The sequence below is a fragment of the Mauremys mutica genome, chromosome 15 (genome assembly GCF_020497125.1).
Source record: "Mauremys mutica isolate MM-2020 ecotype Southern chromosome 15, ASM2049712v1, whole genome shotgun sequence".
Lineage (NCBI taxonomy): Eukaryota > Metazoa > Chordata > Testudines > Geoemydidae > Mauremys > Mauremys mutica.
Window position 1 is genome coordinate 38119767 of NC_059086.1, and position 11423 is coordinate 38131189.

Here is an 11423-nt window from a genome sequence, read left to right on the forward strand (position 1 = left end):
GTTGCCAGCGTCAATGCTGCATGGGGGAGGGTGGCGTCACCCAGGTGCCAACGTCAAGGCTGGGAAGGTTAGCGTCACCCAGGCGCCAAGGTCAATGCCTGTAGGGTTGGCGTCACCTAGGCATCAATGGCAAGGCACAGAAGGATGGTGTCACCTAGGTACCAATGCCAAGGCCACGGGAAGGGGTGTGAAACTCAGACGCCAGTGACGAAACACAAAAGCCCCCTTGGAAACTGAGGGTCCAAGAGTTTGGATCCTTGGTTGGCACTGTGAATTGTTTTACTGATACGGGAAAGGAAAGAATTGGTTGGGGGGGTCACGCTCCCTGGCCTCCCAGCTGGTTTTATTGGGGTGGGGCACGAGGCCTGGTATACCTAGAGAGGAAAGGCCTTGGCCCCCCCCATTCCCTTGCCCCTCGGAGCCAGCCATTCCACTGCCCTGGGGCCAAATGGGAGCCAACGATTCCTGGCGAGGAAAGGCCCATGTGTCCCATTCCCCAATTCTGTGCCCCAGAGCAAATCCCCTGTCTGTTGGGATCGCTGCCATGAAAGCGACCGGAGAAACAGTTGATAATGTTGTTTAATAAAGAGCAGAGGAGTAACAATCGCTTCAACTGGCTCAGTCTGTGGTGGGCTAACGTTCATTAAAGAGGCAAGACAGAGTTGTCCAACTCCATCTTGCTTGTCCTGTTTGGAGCTGCAGCGAGACCCTTCAGAGTAAAGCAACGGGAACATAAAACCCCATTAAACAAATCGAAATTCACAGGCTTGGAAAGATTCACTCTGGATCAGTAAATTCTGGTCGATGTCCATTTCCCCGCACACACAAACCCAGAAAAAGCATTTCCATTAATAACTGTCGAAACAGAGAGTGAGGCAAAGTAAAAAAATTGCTACTTGAGACCATGAGGCTAGTGACTTCATCTATCTTGAAGCGACTTTGTGTTTTAAAGCTTTCGCTTTTTGAACTCAACCTCTGCAGTCATGAAATAATTATTCCCTGACATCCCTGCACCCGCATCATTTCCCCGCCTTCAAAATAAACAGTGAAACGAGCCATCAACATTATTGAAAAATAAAAGCTGAATTCTGCTCTGTCGAAATGATCCAAAAACAAATAAAAATCCGTTTTTGCCAAGTCTTGAGAGGAATAAGCCATAACTCACGAGCAAGTTCTATATTGCGGGTGACGCCGCTGCCATTATAACAAGACGTTAGTCTAGAGTGGCTGCTCGTCTACGCTCAAAATTGAGATCAACCTAGCTACGGCGCTCAGGGGTGTGCAAAATTCACTCCCCAGAGGACCATCGTCAAGCCAACCTAACGCACAGGTGTAGACACAACTAAGAATTCTTCTGTCAACCTAGCTACCAGGAAGATGGATCAGCTACAGACCCCTTGCATTGCCGTTGAAAGTGTCTACACTAAATCTTCTGTAGCTGGGCCACCAGAGCACATGTGGCGTAGACACGGCCTCAGGTCAAGCGTTCTGGTTTCCAGTCCTGTCACTCAGACATTGACCCAAACCAATGGGTTTAATCCGCCCCAAAATCTGCGCTGATGACCCACGCCAAGTTCTTGAGCCCCACATCGCCAGCTTGGTTCCAACTTGGCTTGTTTTTTCAATCGGGCTGAGATCAAAGCATGAAGCCAAATTGGAAGGAGATCGGTTGGGTTGTTTGTGATGCCAAAGAGGTCAGTGGAGACCAGGGTATTGCCAAGCCCTGGGTTTCAAGGGGTGATGGGAGCAGATAGGGGAAGCTGGGGGCTTGGGGAGGGGAATTCTGGGTAAAAGATGGGGCAGCAGGTCAAGCGGAGAGCTGTCTTTATTGCAAAGGGGCCAGGTGGGCTGGGGATCACCCAGGGGAGTGGGGCACAGCGCCCAGCACACAAGGGGGGAGCTTTTCTTGCTGGGGACGGAGCTCAGTCGTCCCATTCGTCATCGTCCTCCTCGTCCCCGCCGTTGTCCTCGCCTTCGTCTGCGGGAGGAAGAGGAGGGTGAGTGGCGGAGGGGGCAGGGGGTGGGGGAGGAGGGGCACGGCACCCACCCCCCGCCGCCAAGGCGGGATGGGGCGACTCACCCGAGGAGTGAATCACTTTGCTCCGCTTCTGCATGACGTGCATGAGCGCCCCCACCAGGCCCTCGGAGCTCTGCGGGGGCGGCGGGGAGTCCAGCATCTCGGGGGTCTGCAATGCAGGGAGAGGTCAGGACCCATAGCATCCATCCCCTGCACCCACCCACCCCCTGGCATGACCAGACCCCCTGCGCCCGCCCACCCCCCTGGCACCACCAGAGCCCCCAGCCCAGACCCCCTGCGCCCACCCACCCCCACGGCGCCACTAGGGCCCCCAGCCCAGACCCCCTGTGCCCACCCACCCCCCTGGCACCACCAGAGCCCCCAGCCCAGACCCCCTGTGCCCACCCACCCCTCTGGCACCACCAGAGCCCCCAGCCCAGACCCCCTGTGCCCACCCACCCCCTGGCACTGCCAGAGCCCCCAGCCCAGACCCCCTGCACCCACGCACCCCCTGGCACCGCCAGAGCCCCCAGCCCAGACCCCCTGCGCCCACCCACCCCCACGGCGCCACTAGGGCCCCTGGCCCAGACCCCCTGCACCCACGCACCCCCTGGGACCTCAAGTGGCCCCAGCCCAGACCACCTGCGACCCCCCAGCCACCTGGCACCTCCAGAGCCCCCAGCCCAGACCCCCTGCGCCCACCCACCCCCCTGGCACCACCAGAGCCCCTGGCCCAGACCCCCTGTGCCCACCCACCCCCTGGCACTGCCAGAGCCCCCAGCCCAGACCCCCTGTGCCCACCAGAGCCCACTTCCCCCACCCTCACCCGCAAAGCCAGCTCTAATTCCCCCCTCGTAGCCCCACCCAGCCAGCCGCCCCCCTCCCCATCCCTGCTCCCCTCAGTCACCCCCTCCATGCCCCACACCTGCCCCCAACTCCCCTAGCCCCCCATCTCCCCCTTCCCCACCCTGTCCCCCCTCCCTTCCCCCACTTCCTCCATCTCTGCCCCGCCACTCAGCCCCCATCTCCCCTCCTCCCTTCCCCCATCCTCACCCCCCCATCTGCCCCACAGCTCACCTTGTTGAGCTGGATGCCTTGGCGGATCTGGTCCAGCAGGGCCCCACGCCCCTTTGGGGGGGGAGCGGGCTGGCCCCCTGGGGAGCTGCCCCCCCCTGAAGGAAGTGGGGGAGGGGGACAAGGCCCTGAAGAGACTGGGGGCGGAGGGGGGGGTGGAGGAGGTGGGGGTGGGGGTGCTGCCCCAGCAGCAGGCGGAGGGGGGGGCGGACCAGACCGGGAGGCAGAGGGAAGGGGCCCACGAGGTGGGGGCTGATGCCCCCTGGGAGGCTGGGAGGGAAGAGGCCCCCTATTTGGCATAGATGAGGGGGGTGGGGGGCCGCCTGGGATCGGGGGCAATGGGCCAGACCTGCCCCTCGCTGAGGAAGGGGGTGGGGGAGGGAGGGGCCCGGACCGGGTCATGGGGGGCGGGGGTGGTGCTGGGCCTGTGGGGAGAAATGAACTGCAATTAAAGCCCAGCCTGTAACGAGGTTCTTCCCCCGCGGCCCCCTGAGGATCCCAAAGTGCCACATGGGGAGGCTTGCCCGGGACTGAGATGCAGCCACCTCTGGGGATGGGGACTGGGGAACAGCCGCACATAACACCGCACGGGGACGGCTTGCCCGGGACTGAGATGCAGCCACCTCTGGGGCAGGGCAGCTGGGGAACAGCCGCACATAACACTGCACGGGGATGGCTTGCCCGGGACTGAGATGCAGCCACCTCTGGGGATGGGGACTGGGGAACAGCCACACATAACGCCGCACGGGGAGAACTCACCCTGGCGTCTCAGCTCCTCCTTCACAGCCTCCAGCCCGCCCTGGCCTTCGATGAAATCGTAGATGAGTTTGGAGGTCTCGGCGTCGGTCAGCTGCGCCTCGCTGATCCCGGCCTGGGAGAAGAGCGTCTTCAGGTCGGGGTCCAGGTTATTCATCTAGGAGAGAGACGGATGGAGGAAGGCGGCTCAATCCTCCGGCAAACGCCCCCAAGTTCACCCCCCCCCCCGCCCCCAGCTGCAGGTACCCAGATGGACAGAGCAGCAAGGCGTCAACCCCTGAAATCTGGGGATGGGGGATTTATGGATCATGCCTTAAATTAGCCCCCCCCCAGCAGCCTCGGGGGACCCCCTAATACTGACCCCCCTAAAACGCTAAACCACTGGGCAGAGCAAGCAGCTGGGAGATGTTCCTGGAGGGATCCAATTGGGAGGTGATGTCAGCTGCCCCACCCCAGAGCTGGCTGCATCTCAGCACCAGGCGAGCCTTCCCCGTGTGCCATTATATGGGGTTGTTCCCAGCCACCCCGCCCCAGAGCTGGCTGCAGCTCGGCACCAGGCGAGCCTTCCCCGTGTGCGATTGTATGGGGTTGTTCCCAGCCACCCCGCCCCAGAGCTGGCTGCAGCTCGGCACCAGGCGAGCCTTCCCCGTGTGCCATTGTATGGGGCTGTTCCCAGCCACCCCGCCCCAGAGCTGGCTGCAGCTCGGCACCAGGCGAGCCTTCCCCGTGTGCCATTGTATGGGGTTGTTCCCAGCCACCCCGCCCCAGAGCTGGCTGCAGCTCGGCACCAGGCGAGCCTTCCCCGTGTGCGATTGTATGGGGTTGTTCCCAGCCACCCCGCCCCAGAGCTGGCTGCAGCTCGGCACCAGGCGAGCCTTCCCCGTGTGCCATTGTATGGGGTTGTTCCCAGCCACCCCGCCCCAGAGCTGGCTGCAGCTCGGCACCAGGCGAGCCTTCCCCGTGTGCCATTGTATGGGGCTGTTCCCAGCCGTCCTGCCCCAGAGCTGGCTGCAGCTCGGCACCAGGCGAGCCTTCCCCGTGTGCCATTGTATGGGGCTGTTCCCAGCCACCCCGCCCCAGAGCTGGCTGCAGCGCGAGCCTTCCCCGTGTGCCATTGTATGGGGCTGTTCCCAGCCACCCCGCCCCAGAGCTGGCTGCAGCTCGGCACCAGGCGAGCCTTCCCCGTGTGCCATTGTATGGGGCTGTTCCCAGCCACCCCGCCCCAGAGCTGGCTGCAGCTCGGCACCAGGCGAGCCTTCCCCGTGTGCCATTGTATGGGGCTGTTCCCAGCCACCCCGCCCCAGAGCTGGCTGCAGCTCGGCACCAGGCGAGCCTTCCCCGTGTGCCATTGTATGGGGCTGTTCCCAGCCGTCCCGCCCCAGAAGTGGCTGCATTCAGAAGTGGCTGAGATCAGTGTCATGCGACACATCCTCTTGCAGGGTCTCATGCCCAGATTATTGGGCCGCTGCCTTTGAGGGCTGGAAAAAAAAGCCCCGGGCCGTCCAAAGCCCATGAAACTGGCTTCCTGGGCCAGCCGCAGCAAGAAAGGGACGGTCCCGGGAGAACCTGGCCCGATGGCAATCGGTTTTGCAGGCCAGATCACCGAGCCCCCAGCTGCGGCACGCCACAGGCCCTGCGTTAATTCCCAGCTGAGCCCCAAGGAGTCCGAAAAAACATCCTGGGACTAGCCCCGCGCCCTGCCCCTTGCGCCATCCGGCAGCGCCTCTGGGTGGCTGCGACTTGCCCCTTTCCTGTGGGCACGCGCCAGCCTCACCACCAATAACGGTCACGCCGCCAACTCCCCGAGCAGCTTGCGGGAGGTGTGGGGCGGGTAACGTGAGTTGGGAGACCAGGGTGAGTTTGGAAAAAGCTGGGGGGACGAGGGGCCACAGGGAGGCAGTGTCTTGGGCAGTCCTGGCTCAAGCAAACCCCAGATTTGCCCCCATAACGCCCCATGGTGCACTGAGATGCAGCTACTTCTGGGGCGGGGCAGCTGGGGAACCGCCGCATATAACACCCCACAGAGATAGCTCACCTGACGCTAAGATGCAGCCACCTCTGGGGCAGGGCAGCTGGGGAACCGCCGCATATAACACCCCACAGAGATAGCTCACCTGACGCTAAGATGCAGCCACCTCTGGGGCAGGGCAGCTGGGGAACCGCCGCATATAACACCCCACAGAGATAGCTCACCTGACGCTAAGATGCAGCCACCTCTGGGGCAGGGCAGCCGAGGAACAGCCGCGCCCACCAACTGACGCCCACTCACACCCCACATCATGCCTGGTAGCCACAAGCATGAGTGAAACCCACCCTCCCCCCCCCCTACACAGACACTGCTAACGCCGAAGCTTTACCCCACGGCCTGTCCTTGGCCCCCTTCCCAGCCCCTCCGATCCCTGGGACCCCAGGGTCACCCCCCGCCGTGCCCCTGTCTCTGAAGCTACGTACGTCAAAGCCGGTGTTGGGGTCCCATCCGACGTGGGTGACATGCCTGGAAGGAGAACAAAGATTAGCCAGTTCTAGAGGGGCCAGGCCCCGTGCCCCATTCCCTGCCCCACTCATGCCAGCCAGCCCCTGCCCTGGGGCCAGATGGGAGCCGGTGCCCCCTAGAGGGGCCAGGCCCCGTGCCCCATTCCCTGCCCCACTGATGCCAGCCAGTCCCCCGCCCTGGGGCCAGATGGGAGCCGGCACCCCCTAGAGAGGCCAGGCCCCGTGCCCCATTTCCTGCCCCCCCCGGAGCCAGCCAGCCCCCGCCCTGGGGCCAGATGGGAGCCGGCGCCCCCTAGAGAGGCCAGGCACCGTGCCCCATTCCCTGCCCCACTGATGCCAGCCAGTCCCTGCCCTGGGGCCAGATGGGAGCCGGTGCCCCCTAGAGGGGCCAGGCCCCGTGCCCCATTTCCTGCCCCCCCCGGAGCCAGCCAGCCCCCGCCCTGGGGCCAGATGGGAGCCGGTGCCCCCTAGAGAGGCCAGGCCCCGTGCCCCATTTCCTGCCCCCCCCGGAGCCAGCCAGCCCCCGCCCTGGGGCCAGATGGGAGCCGGTGCCCCCTAGAGGGGCCAGGCCCCGTGCCCCATTCCCTGCCCCACTGATGCCAGCCAGCCCCCGCCCTGGGGCCAGATGGGAGCCGGTGCCCCCTAGAGAGGCCAGGCCCTGTGCCCCATTCCCTGCCCCACTGATGCCAGCTCTCACTTGAATCCGCTTGGGGCGCCGATGTCGGCCTTGGAGATCTTTTTCTTGCCCTTCTTCTTCTCGGCGGCCGTGGGCACCGGCAGCCCCCGGTACCGGGACGAGGTGATGTCCGGGTTCTGGATGTCCATCGTCACCAGGTTCAAGGAGCCGGAGGGGGAATTCGGCTGTTTGCTGGGACCTGCGGGGGAGCGAGATGGGGCTGTGGGGAGCAGGGTGGGGGTCTGGGCAGGGGGCGCCCTCCCCCGGCAGTCAGGGCCGGGCACTGGCGGGCGCCATGGGGCAGAGGGGCTGAATTCACCCTTTCCAGACCCCCACCTCCGAGCCACTTACCATTCATGTCTCCCCCGGGCATCGGGGATCGGGGCAGCGTCGATGCCCGTCGCTCTAAGGGAGGCAAAAAGAGCCGCGGTTAGACCCACGTCACCAGCCCCCCACCCCCAGTGGGGTCTACCCCTAACCTGCCCCTCCCCCCCATTGCAAAGGACAGTGGGATAGAGGGGGACTCACCTTCATTGACCGGGGGAGGTGGCGGGGGGAGCTGCCGTTTCTCTGAGGAGAGAGGAGAACATGCACTGTGATGCTGGCAGGCTCGGGGGGGGGGGCGGGGAACGGGGCTGGGGCCTGTCCCCTCTAGGGGGCGCCGGCCGGCTCCCCGCCCCTCCACGTACCCATCCTCTGCTGTCGCTTCTGGACCTTCTCCTCCACCAGCGCGTAGAAGTCGCGGGCCTCAGCCTCGTCCGCAAAGTTCAGCCCGGCCTGGCATTCCTGAAAGCAAAAGGCACCTCACTGGTCCTGGGGGCGGGGCACACTCCCCTCCCAGAGCCGGGAGAGAACCCAGGAGTCCTGGCTCCCTCCCCCGCTCTAACCACCAGACCCCACTCCCCTCCCAAAGCTGGGAGAGAACCCAGGAGTCCTGGCTCCCAGCCCCCCCTGCTCTAACCCAATAGCCCCCCACTCCCCTCCCGGAGCCAGGAGAGAACCCAGGTGTCCTGGCTCCCAGCCCCCCCTGCTCTAACCCAATAGCCCTCCACTCCCCTCCCAGAGCCGGGAGAGAAACCAGGTGTCCTGGCTCCCAGCCCCCCCTGCTCTAACCCAATAGCCCCCCACTCCCCTCCCAGAGCTGGGAGAGAACCCAGGCATCCGGGTTCCCAGGCTTACTTCTTCTTGGTAGCCCTCAATTTTCTCCTTCTTTTCACCCCCCATCTCTGAAGTGTTGTCTCCGGGGGCAGGGCTATGTCTGGAAGCCCCGCCCCACTGATCACCCCCACCCCCCGGCCCTCTCTGGGGCAGATACTCACGTCCCCGGGGAAGGTGTGGAAATAGGGGGTGACGGCGGAATAGACCAGCTGGCTGGAGAGCTCCAGCTCCCATGTCAGCCTCCTCTCCTGCAAGAGAAAGGGGAACCCCGGTTAACGCCCCGCCAGCAGGGGGCGCTGGGAGCCAGGACGCCTGGGTTCTCTCCCTAGCTCTGAGAGGGGAGTGGGGGCTGGTAGGTTAGAGCTGGGAGCCAGGACTCCTGGGTTCTCTGCCCAGCTCTGGGAGGGGAGTGGGGGCTGGTAGGTTAGAGCGGGGGGGCTGGGAGCCAGGACTCCTGGGTTCTCTCCCCGGCTCTGGGAGGGGAGCGGGAGCTGGTGGTTAGATCGGGGGGGCTGGGAGCCAGGACTCCTGGGTTCTCTGCCAGCTCTGGGAGGAGAGTGGGGGCTGGTGGTTAGATCGGGGGGGGGGGGGGCTGGGAGCCAGGACTCCTGGGTTCTCTGCCGGCTCTGGGAGGGGAGTGGGGGCTGGTGGTTAGATCGCGGGGGGCTGGGAGCCAGGACTCCTGGGTTCCCCCCAGGGCTGGGAAGGGCTGGGGAGCTGCAGGCGGGAGGGCAGAGGCTCACCTTGAGGTCGAAGAGGCGGATGAAGTAGGAGCGCCGGGGATTATCCTTCACCAGGCACAGGACCCCGCAGCCCTGCTTGCCCCAGACCTGGCTGTTGGGGGGCAAGGCCTGGTACAGCTGGGCCACCGACGTGGCCAGGGTCTGGCACAGAGACAACCGAGTTACAGAGCGATCGCGCCTGAGATGCAGCCAGCTCTGGGGCGGCTGGGGAACAGCCGCACAGAACGCCGCCGGCGGGAGGGCTCGCCCGGCCCTGAGCTTGGGCCCCCGGGGCTGCCAGTTCCTGTCTTGGTTTCCGATGTTGGCCGAGGCTCCGGGCTCCCCAGCGTCACTGCGCCAGGGCCCCCGTCAGCACCGCTCACCCCACTTCCTCCTGAGCGGAGGGGGGGGGAGGCAGCAACGAAGGTGCCCCTCACTCCTGACCCGCAGCCCCCTGCTAGCCCAGCCCTGCCTCCCCAAGCCCTGACGGTGCCCCTCACTCCTGACCCGCAGCCCCTGCTAGCCCAGCCCTGGGCTCCCCCCCAGCCCTGCCAGTGCCCCTCACTCCTGACCCGCAGCCCTCTGCTAGCCCAGCCCTGCCTCCCCAAGCCCTGACGGTGCCCCTCACTCCCGACCCGCAGCCCCTGCTCGCCCAGCCCTGGGCCCCCCCAACTCTTCCAGTGCCCCCCACTTCCAACCCACAGCTCCCTGCTAGCCCAGCCCTGCATCCCCAAGCCCTGCCGGTGCCCCTCACTCCCGCCCTGCAGCCCCTGCTCGCCCAGCCCTGGGCCCCCCCCAGCTCTTCCAGTGCCCCCCACTTCCAACCCACAGCCCCCTGCTCGCCCAGCCCTGCATCCCCAAGCCCTGATGGTGCCCCTCACTCCTGACCCGCAGCCCCTGCTCGCCCAGCCCTGGGCCCCCCCAACTCTTCCAGTGCCCCCCACTTCCAACCCACAGCTCCCTGCTAGCCCAGCCCTGCATCCCCAAGCCCTGCCGGTGCCCCTCACTCCCGCCCTGCAGCCCCTGCTTGCCCAGCCCTGCCGGTGCCCCTCACTCCTGACCCGCAGCCCCTGCTCGCCCAGCCCTGGGCTCCCCCCAGCCCTGCCGGTGCCCCTCACTCCTGCCCCCCAGCCCTGGGCTCCCCACCCTCAGACCTGCCGGTCCCCCTCATGCCCACCCTGCAGCCCCCTTACTCGCCCAGCCCTGGGGTACCCAGCTCTGCCGGTGCCCCCCACTCCCAATCCGCAGCCCCCTGGTGTCTGCACCCTCTGGGCCTCACGCCTCACCGTGCATTTCCGGCCCAGGAGCTCAAACACCTGCTGGTTTTCATGATCCAGGAGGAGATGGGAGGGGACGTTCTCCTGCTGCCCTCGTGCCCCTGACCTGGACCCCCGGCTCATGCTGGCTCCAGCCCCCGGCAGGTTCTCGGGGTCTCTCCCCTCCCTGATCTCGCCCCAGGGAACTTCCGCGTTGCGGGGACTTTCTTCAACAGGAAGCGCAGAAAAAACCACCGACCAACGCTGAGCGCCCGGGGCCTGGGGAAGTTGGGCTCTGCGAATGGCCCCAGCCAGGGCTGGGAGTGAGGGGCACCGGCAGAGCTGGGGGGCGGGGGGGGAAAACCCGGTGACGGCTGGGGCCGGCCTGCCTCTCCGAGCAATGGGCTCAGGCTCTCGGCAAACTCAGGCAACCTTGTGTCCGCCTGGCACCCGGTTTGTGCTTCCTATGCAGCTGTTTGGGGGGGTGTGGGGGGCATTTTCTGAGTTTGACGCACCTTCGGGGTTGTGGGGGACCCCCCCCCCCGCAAGTCACAGGAGGGCAGCCTAGCTGTGCTGTGGTAGGGGGCTGTTTGGGGGACTGGTTCCAGCTGCCTCTCCATGGTGGGTAATGCACCGCTAGGGCCCTGCCCCCAACCCCCCTCCCCACAACCCCCCTCCTCCACACTCACCCCCCAACTTCCCTCCCTTGCCTCCTCCATCTCCCCCTGCCCTCCTCCCCCCATAACCCCCTCCCCTCCGACCCACACACACAGACGGCTCAGGCCGAGAGGAAAGTCCGGTTGCTATTTATTGAAACCCAGAGCTACCATACAAAAGCCACCGGCTCCCTGCATCGCTTTCACCTTGCGCTGCCCCTCCCCACAGCATCACCCCCCCCCCCCAGCCATGGGGGTGGGGGAACCCCTGCTGCAATGGGGGGGCAGGAGTGTCTTTTGGCTTTGTCCGTAGTGCTGGGAATGACGCAGGATCGGGCTGGACATGCCGATCGAAATGGTGCTTCGAAGGGCCCTTTTATCCCCGCTCCCACCTCAGTAAAGCCTCGTGCGTCTGGAGTCATGTGAATCCAGGCAGGATCAATGGACCGAGACGCAGACTTTAGGAGCTGGCAGGGTGAGGGTTTTCAGTTGGGGGAGCCGTCCCCGGTGCGATTATCCCATCCAGGCCAGCCCGGAATTAACCAGGCCTGGAACCCACCCACCCACCCCAGAATCTGAACCCGGGACCCTTCTACCAGCGTCCCCGAGCCCCAG

The 11423-nt window shown here is 65.1% G+C and overlaps 1 protein-coding gene across 1 annotated transcript; it reads right to left on the minus strand.

Moving 5' to 3' along the window:
* Positions 1-1807: 1807 nt before the first annotated feature.
* LOC123349843 (wiskott-Aldrich syndrome protein-like) lies at positions 1808-10370 on the minus strand. The gene is made up of 12 exons (XM_044988077.1): positions 10183-10370; positions 8918-9058; positions 8336-8422; positions 7706-7802; positions 7545-7586; positions 7368-7421; positions 7038-7215; positions 6299-6341; positions 3851-4004; positions 3095-3516; positions 2081-2186; positions 1808-1978 (listed from the first exon to the last, which is right to left on the minus strand). The coding sequence occupies exons 1-12, from the start codon at positions 10294-10296 to the stop codon at positions 1923-1925; spliced, it is 1494 nt and encodes a 497-aa protein (XP_044844012.1). The 5' UTR covers positions 10297-10370; the 3' UTR covers positions 1808-1922.
* Positions 10371-11423: the final 1053 nt, after the last annotated feature.

What these genes read in the sequence shown, in the direction of transcription:
- LOC123349843 (XM_044988077.1), bottom strand. Translation starts at nt 10,296, where the DNA reads ATGAGCCGGGGGTCCAGGTCAGGGGCACGAGGGCAGCAGGAGAACGTC. An exon ending in ACCTCCCCCGGTCAATGAAG is followed by an intron (nt 7,422 to 7,544) that starts GTGAGTCCCCCT and finishes TGCCTCCCTTAG; the next exon opens with AGCGACGGGCATCGACGCTG. An exon ending in CAAAGTGATTCACTCCTCGG is followed by an intron (nt 1,979 to 2,080) that starts GTGAGTCGCCCC and finishes TTCCTCCCGCAG; the next exon opens with ACGAAGGCGAGGACAACGGC.